The 24943-nt window shown below is 34.3% G+C and overlaps 1 protein-coding gene across 3 annotated transcripts in view; it reads left to right on the top strand.

The window, feature by feature from the left end:
- The window catches only part of LOC128232986 (muscle M-line assembly protein unc-89-like), a 75199-nt gene that overhangs the window by 27034 nt on the left and 23222 nt on the right, over window positions 1-24943 (top strand). For 2 of the 3 annotated variants that reach the window (XM_052946828.1, XM_052946819.1), the window contains exons 2-3: window positions 1532-1664; window positions 17118-17214. In XM_052946828.1, the coding sequence (XP_052802788.1) occupies window positions 1553-1664; window positions 17118-17214 (209 nt within the window). In that variant the 5' untranslated portion in view covers window positions 1532-1552. Of the gene's footprint in view, window positions 1-707; window positions 857-1531; window positions 1665-17117; window positions 17215-24943 lie in introns of those variants that run through there. The other variant, XM_052946838.1, reaches the window with a different exon arrangement.

Raw genomic sequence — 24943 nt, 5'->3', positions numbered from 1 at the left:
TCACATAAAAATATTGTTCCTTTAATCTTGATAGTTACTGAATTATAATTTCTGTTTCCCAGTATGGAAATTGTCGTAAAATTTGTCTAGGCTGGGTCTGCATAGGCTGATAGCCATAAATTGACAATTATTTGCAAGCTATATTACCGCGGCTGACAGATACTATCGGTTAAGATGTAAACCGAGCATAAATTATTAAATAATAACTCTAGGTCGAGCGAAGGGTGAAGTTTCAAACAGAATATTCTGCTTTATGGCAAAGCGCTAGTATGTAAAAAGATATTGAATAAACCAAAATGCTTTTATATATTTCTTTTTTTTCTCGAAATACTCATATATTTATTTTTAGTGTTAGTGTCAGTCATCTATAGAATCATGTGAAACTACGTATAATATGAGAAAAAAACTATTTAATTACTCATAATCATATGTTTGGCTGTATGGTTAACAAAAACATCGTAAAAGATAATACGCGTGTTACTATATTTAGAACTGCTACTAGTCGTTTTTCCTGATGATATCAGATTTTAAGCGCTATAATGGATCTAAAGTACATGATTACTAAATAAGTATTTTTAAATCTCTATACACATTCCATGAGTTTTATAAGTGTATATCACTTTTAAACAGCGGATGAAATGTCGTTTATTTTACAGCATACGTATATTTTTATTACGTTTTAGCATCGCATAGTTTGTCGTATATTGCAAAAAAATACGTATTTTTGAATTACGTAGCTGATGGTTATCGATTTACGTTTATTTTGGATTAATTTGAAAATGGATTACAAACGTTTTTATTTTATTTATCTAAAGAAAAAGCGTATTATGTAAATACATCCGCAGGCCTTATTTTGGTACGTACTTAAAACACATAAAATAACATTTTATAGCTTTGCTTGTAATCATATAAGTTTTTTTATAATATATTTGAGATGACAATATATTACCTGGAAATGTTGCCTACCTGTGAGATGAGATAATGAGTTAGACTTAAAATATGCTCAAGATTAGACCGCCTGTCTCAAGGCAACACAACTTAAGATATCGGAAAGTGCACTGGATTCACCCTTATTGATATAAAAGTTCTGAAGATTGATCCAGGATTTTATTGTGACATTTTAATTTACAACATTTGTCGAGTTTATTGAAGTTTCTACTCGGAAGTTCGCATGTTGGCGGTCTAACGCTGAGGTTACACCGCAAGCAATCACACCTCAGCGCGTTAATGGTACACCACAATCTAAATCGAATGAAGATTAGGGTGATTTCGATAACCAAGCAGTCAAGAGTGGTTTCCTGGTATATGTGTCATCCTTTTACCATAGACAATCGGGTTTGAGCCCCATCAGGGCAATGGCGTCTCAAAAATGTAACCAGTGTTAGTTTACCGTCTGAAACGGAATCATATTAGCTTAAAGCGGACTCAACTCAATTCAAGCACCTACGGGTCTAGTTTGTGTCAACTGGTGAACGATAAATAGAGGATACAATTAAAAACTAATACTGACATTTGTATTGTATATTTGCAGCTAGACGGACGGTGCGGCGCGATGGCGCATCGGAAGCGGTTGCGGGTGAGCGAAGTGAACCCCCACCTGATCTGTGTGCTGTGTGGCGGCTACTACATCGACGCCACCACTATCATAGAATGCATGCACACATGTGAGTAGAGTTTCGTAATAAAAAGGTAGTGTTGTTAAGTTAAACGATCATACTGGTCAACTAAGGTCTCACGCTTCTAGTTAACGTATTGAAAGCTTGTCTAAGTAAAAGGTTGGTTAAGTTAGACGATCATGGTTGACCAGTAACGTATCCATCTCTTTGTTAGCGTATTGAAAGTTTGTCGAAATCGGTTGATTAAGTTAGGTGATCATGGTTAACCAGTTAGGTATCCAGCTTCTTGTTAGCGTTTTCAACCTTTGTCGAAGTAAAAACATATGTCTATAAATCGCTTTAAATACTTTATAACCGTAGAGTATATGGCAGGAGGTAAGTAGTTTTCTAGTTTAAATGGGAGTATACCATTATTATTATTTCAATACACACGTTAACCAATTGAGTCCAATTATTATGTTCGATAGTCGATCTTCTCACGGTTATACATTCAATATTTATTGGAGCCCTTTATTTAAACAAGAAACCTAGAAATTATAACCAATAATTAGTTACCGCATAATGATGTTGAAAAATTAAAATATATTGGGTGTGCAAAAATGCCGTTTGGTTGTCCAACGATCCTGCCACATACCGACAGTTGATGGCAAACATTCTAATGTGTATTTATGGAAGAGGTTTGTGTATGATGTAATATTTTATGAAGGCTTTATGTTTTGAATACTAGTTTGTACTTTGTATTGTTTGAAAATGCCCTTTTGTATTTATGTCAAGGATGATAAAGTTCAGTTGCGGTGTATTTGTAATGCTTGTTTGACGTTGCTGTTCATTTGCATTAAACGTACGTAGTAAGAAGTACCTTGAAATGGATGTGTCAACGCTGGTATCAGTCCGTAATCCTGGCTGGGTGAGGGGGCGGGGTGTCTAGTGGTATACAAGTAGGTGATCGCCTGTCAACCAAGAGGTTGTGGGTTCGAGCCCCATCAGGGGTACTTTCTCACTGTCTCTTAAAAAGGGATACAGTACTGGTTTCTGCCCAGGAAACGGATTCGAGAATGATTCATTTCAGCTTTCGGCTGTCTTAACAATGGAGCAAAATTAAATAAGTATAAACCAACTCAGGCTGGGGCCAAAATAACTCGTACTTAAATTAGAATTTCAGGATTGGGTATTTTGGTCCGTTAGCACCCTTGTGATAGTAAATGTTGCTATTAGATAAACTGTGTAATGTGGTCATACTAAATGGTGGATCGTGATTTGTACTTGTTTAAATTTCGGATGTATCGACTTTCCGTAATCTCGAAGTTTTTTCTCCAAGTCAGGACTTCTTCGACATAACGATTGTCCACTGTATTCAAATCGTATGTTGTAAAGCCTTAATAATTGTTCAATTAAATTGTTAACATTGCCAAATCGTTTAAGCAAATCTGACACAAAGATTCTGACTTAGACATAGATTATCTATTTGAAGTTTTTCAATTGCTTCTTTTGAAGTAATAATCACAGTTCTATCAAGGGTTATTTGGGAGCTTGGGCTTTCTAATCATTTGATTTCATCTCCTTTTGTGTGGGTTCTGTTCAAAAATGGCTTGTATCGAACCCGTGTCAACGTTAATGAATATGGACGGCCGTGAGTGGTTATTTGCCGAGCAAACTTTGTGATAAAACTCTCTGGTCACCTCCAGTCTTATGCAAATAAAACCTTGTTATCAATAGGGGAAAATTATAGCGAATTTCATAGACCACTGCTTTAAGCAGGGAAAATTACGACCCTGTGATAAAATGGAGCGCTGAACTTCTATTGATTGGACCGTACCAGTATGAAATAGTAATCAGACCGGCCTATAAACTGCAAGATGTTGACTGAAGGTTATGGAAAAATCGATTGAGCAATGTTCTTGTGGAAATTGCAACACAGAAGAATTAACTCGAAGTGCTCAACACATGAATGCTTCTTTGCCACTTGATGAATTGCTTGTATCTGGAAATATAGTTGGGAGTTTTGGAGCTGCACAATTATGTTAATGACAAGAAAAAAGAAATAATAAAAGGGGTAAGGTATTTGCACTACTTCTGAAGTAAGTCACAATCCAATGAGAAGATCCAGGATTGAAATGGTGCGTTCTGGAGTATTTTATTCATATTTCGCACTCCGATTATGACATAAAAAGCCACCCCTCCGGCCCCTGTGCACCCCCCCCCCCCCCAATCCGCTAGTGCAATTCGTGCATGTTCTATTGGTATGCAAGCGTGTGTACATGAGTTTAATTGTAAAACCATACAGTGCACCATTTCTTTTAATCCAGTATGCTCAGGGAACAGCGCCCATATCCAAGAAAGTCTTAAAAGAGAGTTTTATACTTAAAAAAAACGATTTCTTAAATGTCACAAATAATCTTTAATTTCATGTAGTAATTCTTGACAGAAAATTTGTAAATAACTGTTAAAACATTGTATTTGCAACATATATGGCGAGTGTAACCTTACTGTTCTTCTAATTAAATTGAACAATGACATGGAAATGTGCAGTTAGGAAGTTTTAGGCTTAGACTTAGTGAATACGGACCCTGGCTTCGAATTTAAAGTGACACTCTTATTCAAAGTGAATACATACACATGTATTACAAACATATATTTTGAGTGATAAACCTTTCACTACTTACTAAATGATGCATTCATGAAACACATTAATTACCGATAACGAGACTGTAACCGTGTATTAAATACCTTAAATTGCAAAAATATTAAATGATTGGTGAGTGCTAAAATATTTAATGTGATCTACTATCGTCTCGTTAGGTAGAAATACCGTGTTTTCTTCACATTTCTTTCAAATTAAACTCGGTATCCTTCATAAGAACCATTGTTTTGATATGTATTCAGCCTTTTGGTATATTTATACAATTTTCTAAATTGTGGTAAATCTGATTTGGGATTAAGACAGCGTCTTTATGTGTTAAACTTATGTAATGTATCGCAAAAACGTTCGAAAATCTAAGGTGTCCGCAGGGTTTGATCCCTACGGATACACACAGTGCTGCATTTCAATTTCATTCTAAATGATTGAAGGAAATCTGGTTTGATAAATGAGCTTATGTCCATACTGATATATTCCCTGACATTATAAGCCTGCATTGAGATCGATTGGCATAGAAATCTCCAGATAGCGATCTTTATTCTCATATATTGGCTGTTCACACCAGAAGGGAATGACAAATACGGCCGTTCCACAGCGCTACTTTAATTCCGGTATATTAGTGTCAAGTTGATGTATGGGCGCTTCCCCGCAATGGCCGATAAGGGGAGATAATTTCTTATCGATGTTGGTCATATATTTGGTCACGTGACTTTATCAACATGGCCGCCCTGGTGGATTTTGATTGGCTATTGGGAAATCTCACGAGATCTTGCTCGATAAAGTCAAACTTGCACGAGAGAATGTAATGATATTCATTAAATTCGTAATAGAGAGAAAACCAAGGCCATTTCCCAAAAGGGTTTATTGTTAAACCGAGATGAACAATAGCGATAGTGTATACACTATCGGAACACCACACGAAGATTTATTCGTAACCTGGTATGGTTGAATGTCTTAAAAGTCGTCTTTAACGTTATTTTCATTGACAGCATTCAAAGACTTGTCGTATTAAGGGAATTCGTTCTCCATAATTGTTTTATTCCAAGCCCAAGAAAATTGGTGAAAAATATTGCAAAAGTTATCCGGAGCATAAAAAATTATATTCATTCTGAAATAGACGAAATTGTAATTAAAAACTTTGTGTAAACAAGAGCTGTTTCAGATGAGATATATAATTGACATGAAAACCGTAGCAAAGAAAATCATTGCCGTACTCATTCATTTATATATCAATAGCTGACCAACCATGGCGAATTAATTTCTATTTTGAACGCACTTTGAAATTAAACTGGGCGGCCTGAATTTATATCGTGGACAATGAAATCACCAGCATATGAAAAAAGACAGTAGGAAAACAGCTAATAGTCACAACGTATATAAACTCGTGCTAAGCTTACACCAGTGAACTCCATAGCCATACAATTTTTCGCCCGCTCGGGCCATTAATCAACCTGGACGGATATTATCGCTCCATCCGGGTGTTCCGTCTTCCGTCCCAGCCTGATAGATAAACCAGAAGCTGGGTTAGGACGCAGAAACGCGGCAGACATGTGCATTTATCGTGCAGTGCGCCGATAGCTACCTGCCTGAGCGCATTCCACGTGCATAGCGTGCATATCGTGCCAGATATAGACCGCGGGAGGGAAAATACGCCTGCGGTTACACTCCGATACGATGTCTGGTTCGCTTAGGAGGGTTAAACTAGATTGTTAAATTGAACTGATTGTAAATTATTGGGTGTATAAGGTTTCATCGTATCTTTAGCAGTATTTTTTTCTCATTAGCGTTCCTGTCTCCGGTGTTTTCTCGTCGCTTAATTCTTCAGTGTGGTCTCCTTAAAAAGCAATGTAGTTTTCCATGTTTTCTTGGGTTTGTGCAGTATTTAATTTTCCAACAAACACAGACAATAACTATTAAAAACATGATGTACTAATTAGAAAAAAATCATGGAAATTCTCGTGTGTCCTAATAGTAATATCATCTTTTTGCTTTTCGCTCGGCTCGGTTCTGGAGCAGAAATTATATTTAATAAATCAAAGGTTATATTTTTAATCTATGTAATAGTAACTATGGTTATTCCGATTAGGTATGTCATGGTCATTCTAGGTTACATTAATTTGAGGTACCAACTATAATTAAGTATTTCTTGTCCACAAATGTATTGTTTAATTCACTCTAGGTAACATTTATTCGAGAAACCAACTATACTTAATAACCATTTCTAATCCACAAATGTACTGTTTTATTCCAATAAGCCAGGAATGCTATGGTCATTCTAAATAGCACTCAAGTTTTTCTAGTCCACAAACGTAATGCATATTTGTATTTGTGTATAAAATTGATAAAGTCCATTATATGCCTAGCGGGAACTAGAAGGACCATCATACATCGTGTCGTGTTGGCTGTTCTGTTACATTGTCTGTATGCCGTCTGTATATCGTCAATGACCTATAAACAGGTCTGTGACATTTGTTCGAAGATGCTATGCATACATCATAGACGTTAGATTTATCATGATCAAACCTCTGATGACATTGTGCATTTGGTGAAAACAGCACCAGGGGAGGGGTCCAGGTACTCGAGTTGTTAATTCGAATTCGAGTACTCGGACGACCGATCGAGTACACGAGTACTCGTTGCGTCCCTGACTTATATACTCACACTTTTCATAACTGTTTTTTAGAATTTAAGAATTCTGTGATAATTCTTTGTGATGGCGCGATGTTGTTACTGTTTACATTTTCAAGGACATTTTAATTTTAACGCGGGGTTAACATTTCTCTTACGGTAGTTTGTATCATTATGTGTATTAGGTCGATTGTTCTGAACCTTGTTCACGTTAACAACGTTGCTCGAGTCATCGTTGTTTACTTTCAAATCTTGACTACCACAGAAGTTGGAAGGACACTCTTATGATATGCAGAACTTCTTACCAATGTTGATAAAATTATTTCAAGCTTGTTTTATTTAAAAATATCAGCGCATCATTACATTTTTCACCTTTAAATGTCAACGACGATAAATATGTTTTATTAACCTGTTTATAAAAAAGCTACATTTCACATACATTTTTTCGAAAAATAAAACATGACATTCGAATTGTTAAGATAATTTAACTCCTAAATAACATGTGTACTTTAAAATAGTTATGTTATACTCCGTAATTGTTTCATGCATAATTAGAAACATATGTCTGCGGAATGGTTTAAGATAGTTGTATGATAAATTATGTCTGTTAATGTCCAAATATAGCTTATTAAAGAGACAGTGTGTTAATATTTACAACTGAACTCGACTTAAACATGTTGTCTTTTTGTACAGTTTTCAATTAAGCCGATGTGTCCCGATTGTATATGCAGATGTGGAGTTCTTTTTTAAAATAATATGAAGAATAACACTTATACAGAAATTATTATATCTTTAATTTATTTGTTTCATAATCAAGGATTTCGTTGACGTCTTCAACGTTTGTTTAAGGCTATGACTCGCTGATATGTGTTAACTTTGTTATTTTTCCATGAATACAACTATGGGAAATAGAAAACAAAGATAAATCATATATGATGTCTTTGTTAAAAACATGCATTTTTAATTGGTGTAACGGCGAAAGTGTTATTTTCGTTTGACTTTTTATTTTTCAATAAATGCTACTTACGTGGTTTTATTACCTGAACTGAAAGTGATTGCTTGATTCAAAGAAAATAAAAACACCTGAATTATCTACATATAGTAACCTGAATTATCTTTATATTGCTTTTATTGAAAACAACGCTTTCTACGAAACCTGTTTATTAAGTTGTAATATCTCTGTAATATATGCGCAATTGAACAAGGTTTTATTTTCGAATATCAGAAAAAACACAACAAATATACCATTATGTACGGGATGAATAAAAAAAGCTTTTAGGATAAATATTTTCATTAAAGTTTAAAACTTCAATTACAATAATAAACACATAACAATCTGTCATTGAAATAAATCGAGTTGATTTACAAAACAAACAATCATCTTCTTGTATTTAAAATTTCGTTTAACACCCTTGTATTTATATACAGACTTTACTTCAAATTCATAGGGTTAAAATGTATTCTATTATTAAATATACTTGTTAGATTGTATGGGGTTTAACATTATATAGTATCGTAAACAATAAACTTAATGACTTATCTTGACTTTAATTACACAATGAATGTAAACTGCGTTTAATTAATCTCTAATTAACGTCTACAATAACAAATTTCCAGATTATGGAATACTTTGAATACATTTATGTTTATATTTTCATCTTAAATGATTACAGTTTTTTATTAGATGTTTGCGTAAATATATTTATAATGCTATGTTAAGACGTTCGGTCAGCATTGACGTAGTTGCTAGGTAGTACAATTTGTAGTTGAGTTGAGTTGAGTTGAGTTGTTTTAGTTTTGTATAGTATGTACTTGTCAAAAATATTTGGTTCCTCAATATGGGTAAAAAACTGATTGTTTCTGTTTATGGTCAAAGGCTTATGAACTGCAGAGATTACCAATAAAACGTAAAACTTCAAACCTGAAATCATAAAAGTTTTGCTTTACTTTTTGAATGGATATAACAAATCGTTATCATATAATATATTAATGTTCCTAAATAATCATAAAAAATATAGGGCAATTCATTTTGAACGCGTGAAATTATACATGTTACAAATTGGTTGATTTTAAAACAGTTAAAACGGACTTTGGATGTGTGTGGAGTCAACTTTATCATTTATATTCAACTTTTTTATCAATCACAGATTTATAATAGATTATAAGCGTTTATGTTCGAATCATGAACATGTCGTTACACTCTTATATTTTGTAAATTCTAAAATAAGCTCGTTTATTTTATTTTATTTGTTAAAAAGTGTCTTAATTTTCATGGGACATAAATAAACCAACACGTATAAATAGTTCATTTCATGCAACATATACGTATAAACACAAATTTTCTCTGACAACTTGCAGTTGTTTATGTATATGAATATAAGTCTAAGGATTCTGATTAATTGTCTTCATTAAATGACAGCTATATAAAATGACAGATATATATTGTGGCACCGCTGCACTGCAGACGTCATTTTCATTTACTTGAATTAGAAGCATATTTGTTTTCACTTGAGAGAAACTTGTCTTTACATGTCTGTTTATGGAAACGTGCGCATATTCAATGGTTTCATTATGATTATTTTTTACTTTAATTAATTAGAAACACTTTTGTTTTCGACCTCTTTGTTTTCACATGAGATATGAGGTTTTCTGTATACGTGTGCGTATTCAAAGCTTTCAGTAATAATATATTTTATTTTACTTATACATTTTGCAATTTTATAGACTTCAGGGCTAAAAATTCAGCTTAAAGTATATTTCACAAACACATGACGAGTAAGACTTGTCAGTAGAATTTATACATTCATTTATTATTACCATTTCTTCCAACAATGCATTTCATTACTTACGGCTACACCATATACAGACAGACATACTGTTTATTTCGACTTGTACAGTGTATATCGTCATCAACACCATATGTTTATAATAACCAATGTCAACGTGTATGCATAATAACAAACAATGTAGTACAAACGAGAATATATACAAAAAGCAACACGTTAATACGTTTCAACCAACTACCATTACTGTACTGTTATAATCAATCTAAATCAGAAGATGAACACATTTTACTATATTAAGTTCTAACATTATTTTTTTGTGGATCTTACTTTAACCAAATCTTTAACAAACATACATGTAGTTTGTTAGCTCAGTTCTATTATTTGATTGCGATAATTGTTTGTATTTAAATAGAACAGAACAGAACACATATTTCAAAACAGAGGGTCTTGAATAATAGCATTTCTTAATATATTTTTTTCTAAAATCATTAATAGATTGACGCACACAGACAAAGTGAAAATCATCTTCAATATCATTGGAATTACAACAAAGACAATATCGTTGGTTACGAATACAAACACAATGCATACACTGGATAGTCATGAACAGTTTCAAAGAAGCAATTATTAAGCGAACATTTCAATCAAACGAAAGAAGAAAAACATGAGTCAAAGAAACATATTGTGGATAGAGTAAATGCATGTGTGTGTTCAGTGCTTCAAAGATTGTTTTTACTCATGCCGCTTGCATGAATAGTAAATACTTTGTTTATATTCTCACCGAATGGTATGTGAAGACATCAACAACATCATAAATTATTGAGAAATTCTATGTATTTTGTTTAGTGGCATTTGTGCGTCATAGAATGTTAGGGTTAAAATTAAGTCCTTATCATTTTTGTTGTCATCAACATCATCATCATCATCATCATCATCAGCAGCAGGAGCAGCAGCAGCAGTATGAACAAAATAAATTCGCTTTTTATCACTTTTAGATAACGTTAACTGTGAATTTGATTTGTGCTAATAATCATGAATTCACGTGTATTGGAAGTATAAAAATACATTTTAAAAGTAGATTACCTTCAGGAAAATAGCAGCAGCAGCAACAACAGCAACAACAAACAAGGCTAATTATGTTTAGTCTCGGAATGCTAATTTATCTTTGCGTGCTGATGATGAATGATGTTCGAAGTTTCCTTAGGTCCGTTGCCAAAATGAGAACATTTCCCATTTATTATAATATATAATATATAAGCTGATAACATATGCAGAGTATGCTAATATCTTAACATTTACGAACATTTCTCTGAGTAATATATACACATGTCACGTCGGTATTATTATTTTTTTTAATCATTTGTAAAACCACCACTTGTATGGTCGTGATTGCATCTTTGATTAATTTGTGTCATAACCAACGTCTTCTTTGACGTCTTTGACGTTTGTTTCAGATAATGTTCATACACAGTGTATTTTATCTTAATTGACGTACGATTTCTTTCTTAATCTATTTGCTTGAAAACAAGGATGACAAACAGAAATCAAAGTGAAATGATCAGTTGGTGTTTTTTTCTAAAAACATGTATTTTTTATTGAGGCAACGACGTTTATGTTATTTTCTTTTGATGTCTGTTATTCAATAAACGCGACTTACGTGTGTTTTCTTTGCTTCTTTGAAAATAAATGTTTACGTCTGCTGCATTTTAAATCATATAAATTTACTTGATTTATCCGCGTAATGATCGAACAACATATAAATGCATCCGTATATCTATCGAGTTACTTTTATTTTACCGAAATTTATTATGAAGCTGCTGCACGCGTTAAATATGTAAAATTATTCAGTACAAACCTACTTAACAGGTGATGTATTTTCTTCAATGATTTAAAAAAGGGGGGTTAGAAGTAAATTTTACGTCGTACGAATACATATAGCCAAACCTTTTTAAAATGTGGTGTCTTTTGAACTGAATGTAAGAAAGAGATTTGCAGATTATTTTATTGGTATAGTTTATTCATTTATGTCTGTGTTATTTCTTCATTATTTGGTACAGTGTAGTCATTTAGGAAACATCTTAAGTAATTTCCTAACTTAAGTCTTTTTCTTTAATTAAGTATCTTACATATCGAAATGATATAATAACTGAATAATGACCCATAAACTTTATACGCGTTGACTTGATCGGAATAAAATACTTGAATGATAAAAACACTTATACTTTTCTTTTAATTTAGCATGTATGAAAAGTTGAATACTGTGAAATTTTATGAGATTGAATAAGTTAAGAAATTATTTAAATGATTTTATACGGGCCCAGGATTCCGTCAATGTTAAATCATATCAATTTATTAACAAGGGCTTGGTTTTTATTCTAAAATAAAGACAACGTGAATCGAAAAAGTGTGAATCTCAAACGCAATTTTCAGGAAAAAAAGGTTGAGTCCCAACAATAGAAATTCTGAAAAATATAGTATGAGTTTAAGAAAGGGGAGAGGGGAGCCAAGGGCCGGTATAAAAACAATCTGAAGTTTTCCTCTCACTGAAGTCCTATTTCTTATTCAAGTATTGTATGATTTCTGAATATAATTAAAAAGTTTTCTTTCATAGACTTTAATTAAAATTCATACTTTTATGGAAATAACGCGTTTATTAACAAGGTAAAAATATCTTTTATTGTGACTATCAACAGATTAGGAAACCGACATAAGTTAGGAAATGATTTAAGATTATTTCTATGAATAGCGACCCCGGCACGGCCAAATGCGGTGATAATAAGAACTCTTATAAAAGCACGTGTTTGGCCCATTTAAAAAAAACTGAAATAATTTTATTTTCACAAACACGGCATACATAGACCTAAAAAGTCATTTCTTACATAGTGCTCGAATTACATAGAAGTTATGGATGTTGCAAAGTTCGATATAAAAGGATTTTCAGCCGATAGTAATGGACGTAACCGTTTATTGAAATTTCATGTATAATTACGAATTTTAAATGAGTATTTAATTAAGCATTCATTTCTGCTGGATATCGGAATGGAGACATTGTTTTGTCTTCAACGTCACTCACGTAAATCCTAAATGATGAATACCAGAACGCAGATATCTGATGGCGAACCCTATATTACTAGAAAATTGTGCGCCGTCTACCGTTGCTATACAGTTTTCCAATTTTCTCGGAATCCTGGATAGACAGAATTGTAAAGCTGCCAGGAAACGTATCAATGGGGAAATATTGATCAGTCCTTGTCTTGTCTGTGGTCTTGTTTTGTGTAGGTTATTGTTCTATATTGGAAACAGTCAGGCAATCTGTGTCTTGGATAAAACGTAATGACTCGTATGGAAAAAAAAAACTCAGAAGGGAAAGCGATCTTTTTCATATAATATCAATAGGACGATTTCTTCTAAAATTGACACAGGCGAATAAATATAAGATTTGAAAACAGCGAGACGAATGGGAAATAAATATTGTTTAAAATGAAGAAAACAGATGAAGATTGTTAAATTAAATATTTAAAAAAATGTTTTTAAATGTTCTTTTGTAATCTTACTTTTATTTCGATTTTTGCAAGTATGCATACATATATATACATACTAATTATTGTTCACTATTTCGTCCATTACCGCAGTATTTAATATTATCAGCCAAAATGAGAAAACAAATTAGTAAAATTCAAACAATTTTCTCCCACGGTATATGCAGTGGATTTATAAAAAGAAATTGGTTTTTTTTAAACACTTCTGGCTATTTCTCTATATTTAAGATATGTAAAGTGGCATAGAACATATTAAATGCTTTAGTGATTGCATGATTTTTCTCCAAATTTATGCAAATATTCAAACTATCCCTATGCATTCATATGCTCTTACAAATAATATCTTCCTAAGCAATTTTAGTAGGCGCGTTATTGTAGTCGTGTGAACCGGGAATTCAACCGAAGTGGAAGTAATTCTCCGTCTTAGATTGGAATGATAAACAATCTCTTGTGTCGTATAATGGCATTGTCTAACCTATGTTTGGGCGGTATTCCGTAACAATTTAATGACATAGCTTTTTTATCTCGCGGGTTTTAGCTCACAATGATACGAATCTGGAAATGCATTCTTGTATACAAAATTATTTTTTATAAAATATCTTTACAATACTGTCTTCTTAGTGAATTACTTGAATCTATTACCGAAGATATAAAAGTTGTTTTGAGTTGGGTGTTATTTAATTACGAAACTTTTAAACGGTTTGTACCGAAGTTATCGGCGTTTTACGTATGGTGTGTTAAGGTTTTAAGGCACCCATTGTGGTCATCTTATAGAAAGGAACGCATAGACAATTGATTTATCCGCGTAATGATCAAACAAAACAGTTAAACAGCCATTATTTGCTTAAAATTGTCTGTAACATATTTATATCTATAGACTTTATAAACCGAACTTTATATGTTTGCCTAGTGTAATAACATGATACAACATATATACAAATGAATTAGAAACGGAATCTTGGAATTAAACCATTAAGTTACACAGTACCAATACTGATCCATTTCGTTTCTTTTAGTTTAGTTTAAACATATTTATTTTACAACGATTGTGAAACAAGTTATTACAACATTATATTAATCACTCTCGTTGGCACGATTTTACGCGAGAGTGTGGTCTTGTGTTGTGGGGGAAACCGGAGTACCCGGAGAAAACCCACTTGTCCGGCATGGTGACCACAAACGTTTCTTTTAAACGTCTGGTCAAAGTATCTGGTGCATAATTCATTTTTTTAAAGAAACGTATGTTTTTAAAGTCTTGAACTTATTCAATGATTATAATTATATTATATTTGTTATACATGCATATTTGTACGGCTTATATATACACATTTTCAATTTCCAGACTTTAGACGTTCTATTAACTTGTTTAACATAAAACTCTTCCTGGATATTCTATCAAAGCTAGTGATGTAAGTTTAATTTGTGTACACAATGAAATAAAAAAATATTTACACGTCAATCATTTTAATGCCTATCGTTTGTACGAACAGGCGCTCTCTTCTTTTCTTTAAATAATAGACACATTGCCAAAAGCTAATTTCAAAAAGAAAGCAAAAAACACTAATAGGAATTCTCATCCCTTCAAGAAAACGTAATATAGAAAAACTCGTGAGTTATTTGAATGACTACAGTTTGAACAAACAACCAATCTCTTCTTTTTAAACAATAAAAGGATTTCCATCAGGAAATTCCAAAGAAGAAAAGAAAAGTAAAAACACTAACAAGCATTCTCATTACTTCATGAAAAACTAATATTAAAAAACTAGTCAATTATTAGAATGCCTATAACTTGTACAAACATCATTTATCTTCCTTTTAAACAATAAAAGGATTTCCATCAGGAAATTCCAAGAAAGAAAAGAAAACCACTATAAACATTTCTTCATGAAAACCTAATATTTAAAAATATTCAATTAATTGAATGCCGTGAATTTGTACGAACAACTATTTTCTTCTTTTTAACGATAAAAAGATTTCCATCAGGTAATTCAAAAAAAAGAAAGAAAAAACACTAACAAGCATTCTCATTCCTTCATGAAAACCTAATATTAAAAAAACACACCTAGTCAGTTATTTCAATGACTATAGTTTGTACGAACAGCCATTCTCTTCTTTTTTTAACAATAAATAGATTTCCAATTTCCAGCAGGTAAATCCAAAAAAAGACAAGAAAAGAAGAAAAAAAACACTAACAAGCATTCTCATTCCTTTATGAAAACTAATATTAAAAAACTAGTCAATTATTTGAATGCCTTGTGTCTGTACTAACAGGAGATCACATTTCTGTATGAACATTAAACACACTAAAAATGATTTGCAAGAAACAGGTTATTTACATTATTTACTCATACGCGCCTTTTAAGAAATTCAACCTCTGTATTGAAATGCACATTTTATTGTATTTCAATGCAAAGTAATTCGTCTTTTATCCTTACACCTACCATTTTAAAACGTTTTTATCTTTTCAAATATCTCCAGAGCTAAGCGCGATGATAGATTAAATAAGTATTTATAATTATTAATGCATTTTTCAGTAGGTAAAACCCGCAGGTTTATACAAATCTCACGTACATTTGACAGTATAATTAATGCATTTGGATGCTTCCCACGAGTTTGAGCATTTTTAAAAAGGTTTGAATGTACAACAGGGCTGTCCGTGTATATGCAACGTTGCGTTCATGGTAGACTATAATAAAATTATATATTGAAGAAATAATGGTGAAATTTTAGAAGATTTTGAAAAAGAATACAAGTTGACAAACTATGTTTCTAAACAGATGGAAAAAAGAGTAAAATAAAATAAAATGTGAAAGATGCACTTTAATATGGCAGAAATGTGCTTAATTTACCATCCGTTGTCTGAGCACGAAACTTCATTTGGTGTTTTAAGATCTGCGTTTTAAAATATGTGCTATCTTCACGTCCATAGTTATTTTTTTATTAAAAGATGTTTACTAAGAATGTTACTAAGATAGGAAATAATTTCTGTCTTGATAAATAATGTGAAATTTTATAAAATAAAAAAGTAAAGACACGAAATGGTCGCTCGTGAAAATGTTGAATACGCACTAAAATATTGATATGTTTTCTAATTTTACCCAGCCTGCTCTTAGCAACGACTGTTTTAAAAAGGTTCATACTGTGTGAGCAATTACATAAACATTGCGTGTATATTCCACTAACAGGCAAAGTGCACGTGCTTTTTCTCGTGCCATGTGCGCTCAATTAGCCGTCTGTTTGAGGGATTGCGTATACACGTGCATTGCACGCGGAGCTGTGTCTTAATTGTTGGCAATTTATGAGCATAAAAGTTTATAATATGGCGTCGGTGCTTAGGACTTGAGCTGTGTTGTCAAAGGTGAAACTCTTTTCTTTGATTTTCGAAACCGCGAGAAAAGTATGGAGATGAATTTTTCCTAGGTTGTTTCCATAAAAATTGAAGTATTTTCAAGACTGTAACATGTTGTGTTTCTTGGTTGTGTTCAAATCACCATGAGTGTAGGGGAACATCAATATTTCTCGCAACCCAGATAAGTAGGTCCAAATATTTGACCATGCTGGACATCCTCATCTTGCCCACGGCAAAGATAACGTACCCGTATGCACACAATAAATTTAAATAATAACGCCGCATAGCAGCATCGCCGCATAAACGTGTTTTATTTTCGTTTATGCGGTGAATTTCAACGCATTAACAGGGCGACAATGTTTATGCGGCGACGCTCAACGCATAAAGCAGAAATTGCTTATATGGGGCGGCTGTGCCTTTTTGCCTGTGCCTGTTGATGACTACAGTTCAATGTCGCTTGAACTCTTTGGCATTTACCCAACGGGAGAATATTCTTCGGTTGTATATACTTTTTGTGGCTCTATGTTAATATAAAATATATTCCTGTATTCTCCATTTTAGTTTGTAAGACGTGTATTGTGGGGTACCTGGAGGCGAGCAAACACTGCCCCGTGTGTGACAACCTCGTGCACAAGACAAAGCCACACCTTAGGCTCAGGTAAGACAAATATATATGATGTTATAAGCGTAGCACGTCATTCGATGCGCCGGTATATGCCCACGACGCCTAGGATTTCACTCGCCGCGGTGGCATACGCGTAGGACGTCATTTGCTACGTCGGCGTAAGCCTAGAACGTCATTCTCAACGGCGGCGTAAGCCTAGAACGTCATTCGCTACGGCGGCGTAGGCCTAGGACGTCATTTGCTACGGCGGCGTAAGCGTAGAAGTTCATTCGCTACGGTGGCGTAGGCTAGGACGTCTTTCGCTACGGCGGCGTAGGCGTAGAACGTCATTCGCTACTGCGGCGTAGGCCTAGGACGCCATTCGCTACGGCGGCGTAAGCGTAGAACGCCATTCGCTACGGCGACGTAGGCCTAAGAGGTCATTTGTTACGGCGGCCTAAGCATAGGAAGTCATTCGATGTGGCGACGCCATTCTATGACGCCATTCACACGTTAAAGCGATCGAAGCCTTAACGGCATTCACTAAGTCGGCGTAGGCCTGTTTCCATAACACATCCGATCAAAAGCTACTTGGCGAGGGACCATCGACACTTATATTGACGGTGTACTGCCGTTGCTCACAGCCTTTTGACGAAAAGGGTCAGGCTGTTAGGTGCTCCTCTAAGATAAATCCGCGGGATTAATGTCATACGACACCATAGCAAACCGTATGTTTATATCGCGTGACACTTTATGGCACTAATACCGCTGTTGGTGATGTTAGAGGCTTACATTATGTAATGTGGTCATCATGTTGGACACGATCACACAAACCCGCACGGGGCATTGGACATGTATATGGGCACAACAGTACCAACGGCTTATGAATAAAGGGGGCTCACAAAACTTTATATATGGGCTGGTTCTTTATCTAATGTCTGTTCGAACCATTTTGTTACCCTTTAAATGCTGAGCCTTCAAAAATACAGGGGTGGGGGTGCGGGTGGGGGTAGGGTGGAAATCAATGTTAATGCTGAAATCAGGGGCCGCGTTCTCTAGCGTCTGGAGGCTAGGTTTGAGACTTAGGCTCAGGAAACTGAACTATTAAATGTATTCAAAATATTTATTATATAACTCATTTAAGCAAAATTTTAGTGGCGTATTGAAGAATAGAGAATTGTAACATCTACAGCAATCTTTGCTTCTGTAAGACCATATATATCTCTGAAACTCAGACTCAATACGTTATTGAAGATGGTCTCAGGATTTAGAGCTATCAAGCTTAGAGCTTACAATCTCGGTCATGGAAGATATTTATATTCATCAACCAAATATAGTATGCGCGTGGTGGTGTTAGTAGTTTATACTCCGGGTCCCAGCGTGAGCACATTGAAGGGTCCCAGAGTGACAGTTCAACCACCGCACACCTATCCTGGACAGACTATCAGGCTACGTGGCTCCACCTCTGCAAGGAACTGACAACTTCTGAACATGCCAGGAACAGTGGTACAGTGAGAATGGTCGTAGAAAGGATTTCATAACCAATTACAACAGAAGTGACCTGGTCCGCCCGGGAATCAAACCCAGGTTGTCCGATTCACAGTCTAACGCTCTACCGATTGAGCTAACCATATAGCATGTGAGTGAATCAATTAGACTTTTAATGATCATTGATTGCATCCAAGGACAAAACCGGCGTCGTTGATTGGCCATAAACGTTATTTATAAATTAGTAAATCATTGTTTCCCTGGTTAAATATACATAAATATAAATGTTTGCATTTTATTACGAATATGCTAAGATGCATGACTCGTCGTTATATAAGCATAGTTTTGAATGAAGAGCAGTAATCAGTTTTCATACAAACATAATTAATTTGATGTTTTCATTTCGCTCTGGGGCGAATGTGTATTATGTATGCCTGTTGTTACGCATAATTTCTATAATAGTCTGGAATGTTTTATTCATAGCCATGTAAAACATATTGCACTAACGATATGGGTGAATGTTATCCGAAACAATTGATGTTAATGTTGAGACTCTGTGACTGTATGATTCAAATTTAGGGTTCTAGCCAGGATTAAACAGACCAGGGTGTTGTAGAAAAGGGACAGGGTGCTAAGGGTAAGACGGGCTCCTTAAATCGGGCTATGAAGAACGTGAGCATAATGAATTCGGCAGGGAATGTTAGAAATTGTGTTTAATCGGAGTAATATAAGGTTTCAACAGCCACATATGTAAAGTGTGAATGATTTTTTTTGTATAAGTTTTAAACAAAACAAATCAAATATTTGTCAGTCTGGAGCATTTTATTCTATGAAGACAGTAGGGTACCCATGCTGGTCTCCATGAGGGCAGGAGGGTGTCACTGAAAAAAGACAGGGTGCAGCACCCTTCCATAATCCTTTGGCTAAAAAACCTACTAGCTCGGATACAATAAGACATAAGTTTTGAACATTAAGAGAAAGCTATGTAATTTTTGTAAAATAAGAAACTACTAAAACATTTGTATACATTAGCAATATGGCAGTCACATGTTTTCTCTGTCCTTCTGTAAGGCCAATATCGGCCCCATTCTCAAAGTAATCTGGGTTATATATATTTTCCCCCATCGCCAGTAAAAACATCCCGATCAGCAATTTTATTTTTTAAATGAATTATGTATTTGTATATCATGAAAAAGAATGAATATATGTGTTGACTGGGCTTTTAACAATACTTGCGCAAACTTAGTTGTCTATTTTCTAAAATTTAAGAAATTGTATGGTTTCGTGTAGGAATTTTATTTGAAAGCAACTTTCCAGGGGAATGTCCACATTTACTGGAAACGCCGTTATTTCCCTCCAATTTTAAGTAGGGTCCTTTTTCCAAAATAGCTGTAAAAAAACCTGGTTGATAAATGTTTTATCACTCAGAATCTCACATATTCCAAACATCAAATATACATTTTATCTACAAGAAAAGAAAATGGTATGCAAAACTTCTGCGTTAACTTGACGGGCGCTGCAGAGTGCCCGGGGCTTATCGATAATTTGCGAAAAATAAAACCACATGGCGCACGAGAAACTCTAGCATCACGCGCGCGTTTATTGGCGTGTTGGTAGGGCTCGTTCCCTGATCCGACATTCCCTGCGTGCGGACGTGTCTGATGGATTCTGAGGATGATTAAAAGAGACTTTCTATGGCTTACATCCTCTACACTGATGCGCAAATAGATGATTTAGAGTATAATTGTTCGATTCAGTTTAAGATTGTAATATATTTCACAGAGTGAGCACCATAGCGAGTTACTATGCCATGAGTGAAATATTTACTTTTTATGTTCATTTGGTGATATATATTGCATATTTTAAACTGAACCAAACTTTTTTCCTTTTTATATCATGCTTATAATTTGACAAAAACAAACTTTAATAGATATTTAGAAGGAAAACGCTCGAAATTTCAATCAAATGGCGTCATACCGGAGACGAAATAAAGTGACGTCATTGTATTTTCTTCCCGGCATTGTACGCGTTTATGTTACTTTTTTTTGCAATGAAACTGGTAAAATCGAAGAAAACAGTGAAATTATATTTTGGTAAGCTCACTGTTTGAAGCGGTGCGTTTATCGAGATATATTCCACCGTTATAGTTCAATAAAGCACTGGAAAACATGAAATAACATGCTGCATGATTTAAGGAAATAATTGCGGGATTGATGTCATTATCGGGGTATGATCGCAGTGGGGCTTGATAAAGTTTGTGTGGAGTCCGAAGGTTACGAGATAACACTGTTCGACACAGCGAGGTTCGCCTGTATTTTAGAATTTAAGCAATTGTAATATAAATCATACTTTGACGTGCAACGACTGTGTTGTATTATTTGCCGAAAACAGGAGTCTGTTACTGTACAATTTGCACGTGCTAACGTTTCGGGTTAAAAAATCCAAATTCCTATGAAATGCATTGCATCTAAATACAACGCTGAAACTAATTGCAAAGCATGTTTAAGCAACGTAATACCATCAAAAACATGAAGATTTACGCCAGAGAGGCTGGTTATGTATTTCCTCGTGCCTCCCCGTGGCTTTATAGATTTCCACTCGGTTGGCACGGGGAGATGGGGGTCTAGTTTCTACTTGTCATGGGTTTTTAGAAGTTTTTGGAGCGTTCAAAGAAACCAATAATCTGTTTTCTGAAAAACCTTCTAGTAGCGCGTGCCGGATGTCAAATGTCACGTGCTGGTCACGTGCCTCGAGAAAAAAAGCAGACGATATAGTAATTACCGCGCAAATAAGCGAGTAATGAAAATAACAGAACCGCGTGTTTTTGAAGCATAGGAGATAGGTTAAATTGCAATGAAAAAAGATTTTTCGCGACATTGCTTTGGAATAATAAACATTACTTTCGAATTTATTAGCTTTCTGGTTTATGGTAAATTACACGAGAACAATAGACACCGACATCTTGCCTTCATTGTTTTAATTACCATTGATGAATTGGCGTTTCAGCCTGAAATTATTGCAAAACTCTAGGATATAAATCTGAACTAATTGAAAAGAATTGAAAAGCAAAAACACACCATGTATTTATTTATACAGCGACGCCAGAGTTTAATGCCGTATGTTTGCGCTTTGTAATTAGTTCGCCTGCTTGAAAGCATTTTGGCACAAATCATTTCACACACGAGTGTTAGTCTTGTGCAAACATAAAACAGATAGAAAGAAATGATTTGAACCCATGGAACTACTTTTCACTTCAAACACACACACGGCGTATGCCTTTAAAGCAATATCTTCCATGTATATTGTAAATAGCATTCATCATGTACATGTATATAAACAGGTCGTTGATTTATGTGACGCCATCAATACGATTTGCACTTAGATTTATCCAAACAAGAGATTTTTCTCGTCAGATCTTGGCGTTCCTGCATCGCTGTTAGTTTCTTTTATGCAATATTGAAGGTATCAGATACACAATGGGCCGATTTTCTTCCCTAAAAATTTGCCGAAGTTAACAACGTTGTTAACGTAATCGTTGTTAACTTTCAAATATTTACTTTCTGTAAGTTTGATGAATAAAATTGTTATCTGCAATATTTCTTACGAGATTTGATACAACTGTTTCAGCTTTACTTGACATGTTTATATTTAAAAATCAGTGAGCATATCATGAAATAGGTCACGTTTAAAAGTTAACACGGTGTCCCAAATCTGGTTGTTAACTTTAACAATGTCATGGACAATGGGCTTAATGATGTGCTTTTATGTTTATGCTTGATGACCCAAGATTGTTTGTCATCATTTAAAAGTACAGTTATAACTTGATGCACTTTGATTTTTTTGTCATTTATATCACATACAGTCGAAACTCTATAAGTCGAACTCTATTATCACGATTTTCTGGTTATCTCGATCATTTTTCTAATGTGTTTGGTAATGTTTTATTTTTTATTTTTTTATGTCGGTTGTATCGAAATCGAATGTTCGTTTTCAAAATTCTGGGGAAATGTGGGGCTAAACTATTTACTGTTATCTCGAAGAATGTCCAAAGGTCTCAACGACTTCGACATAACAAACTTTGACTGTATTAGTTATCAGATTGTTACCAGAATGAGATGAGGCGACCAGTAATCAAACTTCAACAACATTGTTAATAGAGAAGTTATTAGTCAACTAGCTAAGATATGGGTCGGAATCCTTACAAACATGAAAGGTTCCTTTGCCAGGAGAAATCATTAGTTAATGTCAAACTGGGAATAAAACTGTTAAACAAACTGGATAGGAAACGTTTTTCGCCCTTGCATCACTCACTAGTGCAGTAAAAATGAAATGCACCATTATGTTTCCATGGAAACCCAGAAAAACGCGATTCTCAAAGTACTTCCGAGCCAATAGGAGCTATTCGCATTTGCTGAGAGATTCTGGCTTCATTATTTCCGACAAAATCCAAGGGTTATGAGAGAATTACTCGAAAATAGACGTAGAAAATGGCGTTTAATAACCAAGCCATAAATTTGCCGGCTTGCAGACTATTTTCAGGGAGAAATGAATTATTTTTTGAGACGGAGAATAATGGTTGCTATAACCGTAATTGCTGCAGCAGTAACATTTAAAAAGGCTTGAAAATAATATTGTTGAGAGGAAAATGAATAGCACATAAACTTAAAATATTTTATTGATATTTGGAGGGAATTAATATAAATACAATGTATTTCTCAGTACATATATGCATATTTTAAAAAAATAAAAAAAATAAAAACTTTATTTAATTTTCTTAAGAAATTTTAATAACAATATTAAGGAATGCCAACGCAAATTTGAAGAAACCAGATTAAAATAGGAGAATACCTTTCACTTTATTAAAAAAAACAAATCAACTTTTGTATAAATAAGAAGAAAGGCAACAATTTTATTTTTAAAGTTTAGTGGCCAAACAAGAGGAAATCAGCTGAAAAGAGGAAAAATGGTATCTATGAATTATATACATTCACCGACAGCTCAGCATTTATTTTAACACATCCTGCTACTCACAATTTGTCCGGATTTTAAAAAGCAAAGCATGTATTCTAATGACGGCACGATGTTTCGTGCATGCTTCATAACTGAAGATGAAATATTAGACACCCGACACTGACGACGTTGCGCGTGTGACAGCGTATTCCCACAGTCCCCTTTCATCTCCCCCTTTGATGGATGCCGCCTGTGCAAGCGTTTACCAGACACGGAACCATGCGTGCGCCGGTCCTCTGAACGCTTGTCCTCTCAATGGGATGAGCAAACATTAAACTCTAAGGCTAAATAAATGTCGCCATCTTAGTTACGCTTTTTATGGATGAATGGTAAAATATCTTAAAGCCAAATCGTCCATTAAATTTACTATCGATTCCAGAAAGCAAGGATGCTTAATTGATTAAATCCCTGGAAAATCCCAGGAAGATGCGTTTATGCTTCATGATTGTAGTAAATGATTACCACGTCCCTGTGACGGCAATTTAGAGTTCAATTAATTAGTAAGGAACAGAACAGAACAGAACAGAACAGAACAGAAGTTTATTTTGACTAAGGTAACAAAACATCTCGTCATTCAAATAAATACAACGTTTATACAACGTCAACAAAACGTTATACAATCGATAATTTTTATCATGTTAGTCAATATTAAGATTATTAGTTTTGGTATATGGAAAACATTCATCAATGGCAATATTTTACCCCTTCAGCATCGAGCATGCTTTTCTCTTGTTGCGTATTTTGCCTCGCACATTACAATATTGGGATTTATTCAAGAGAAAATATCGAATAAAAGTTGTATAGTTAGGTTTATGATGGATATGCAGGCGCTTAATAGTTTTACAACAATGGTTTATGGGAATTAAAGATTTAACTTTGTCATTGAATGCTGGGTTTCTTCTACTAATATTACAAGTATTTGCATAAATTTACAACTTCTTCTAGCAAGTTCTAAAAATTAAAACAAGTTCTGGGGTTAAAGCCTGGGTTTAAAGGGCGGGGTGCTGCAGAAAAGGAACATGGTTCCAAGGGTTAAAAGGGCACATTGTTTCGAGCTGTGGAGAACTTTAATACTATAAATTTGACAAAAACTGTTAAAAATATGCTTAATTGAAGTAGTTTTGATATTTTAAGTTTGTTTGTATTTTTAATCGTATAATAAGTTTTTAAGCAACATTTAAAGGAACTATTTGATTGTCTTATTTCAACTCTAAGAAGTCAAAAGTCTGCACATGCTGGTCCCTCTCCAAGCCGAAAGGGTGCTACCAAAATGGCAGGACAAAAC

The sequence above is a fragment of the Mya arenaria genome, chromosome 1, assembly GCF_026914265.1.
Source record: "Mya arenaria isolate MELC-2E11 chromosome 1, ASM2691426v1".
NCBI lineage: Eukaryota > Metazoa > Mollusca > Bivalvia > Myida > Myidae > Mya > Mya arenaria.
Note: the sequence above shows the minus strand (reverse complement) of the source record. Positions and strands in the feature narration are given on the sequence as shown.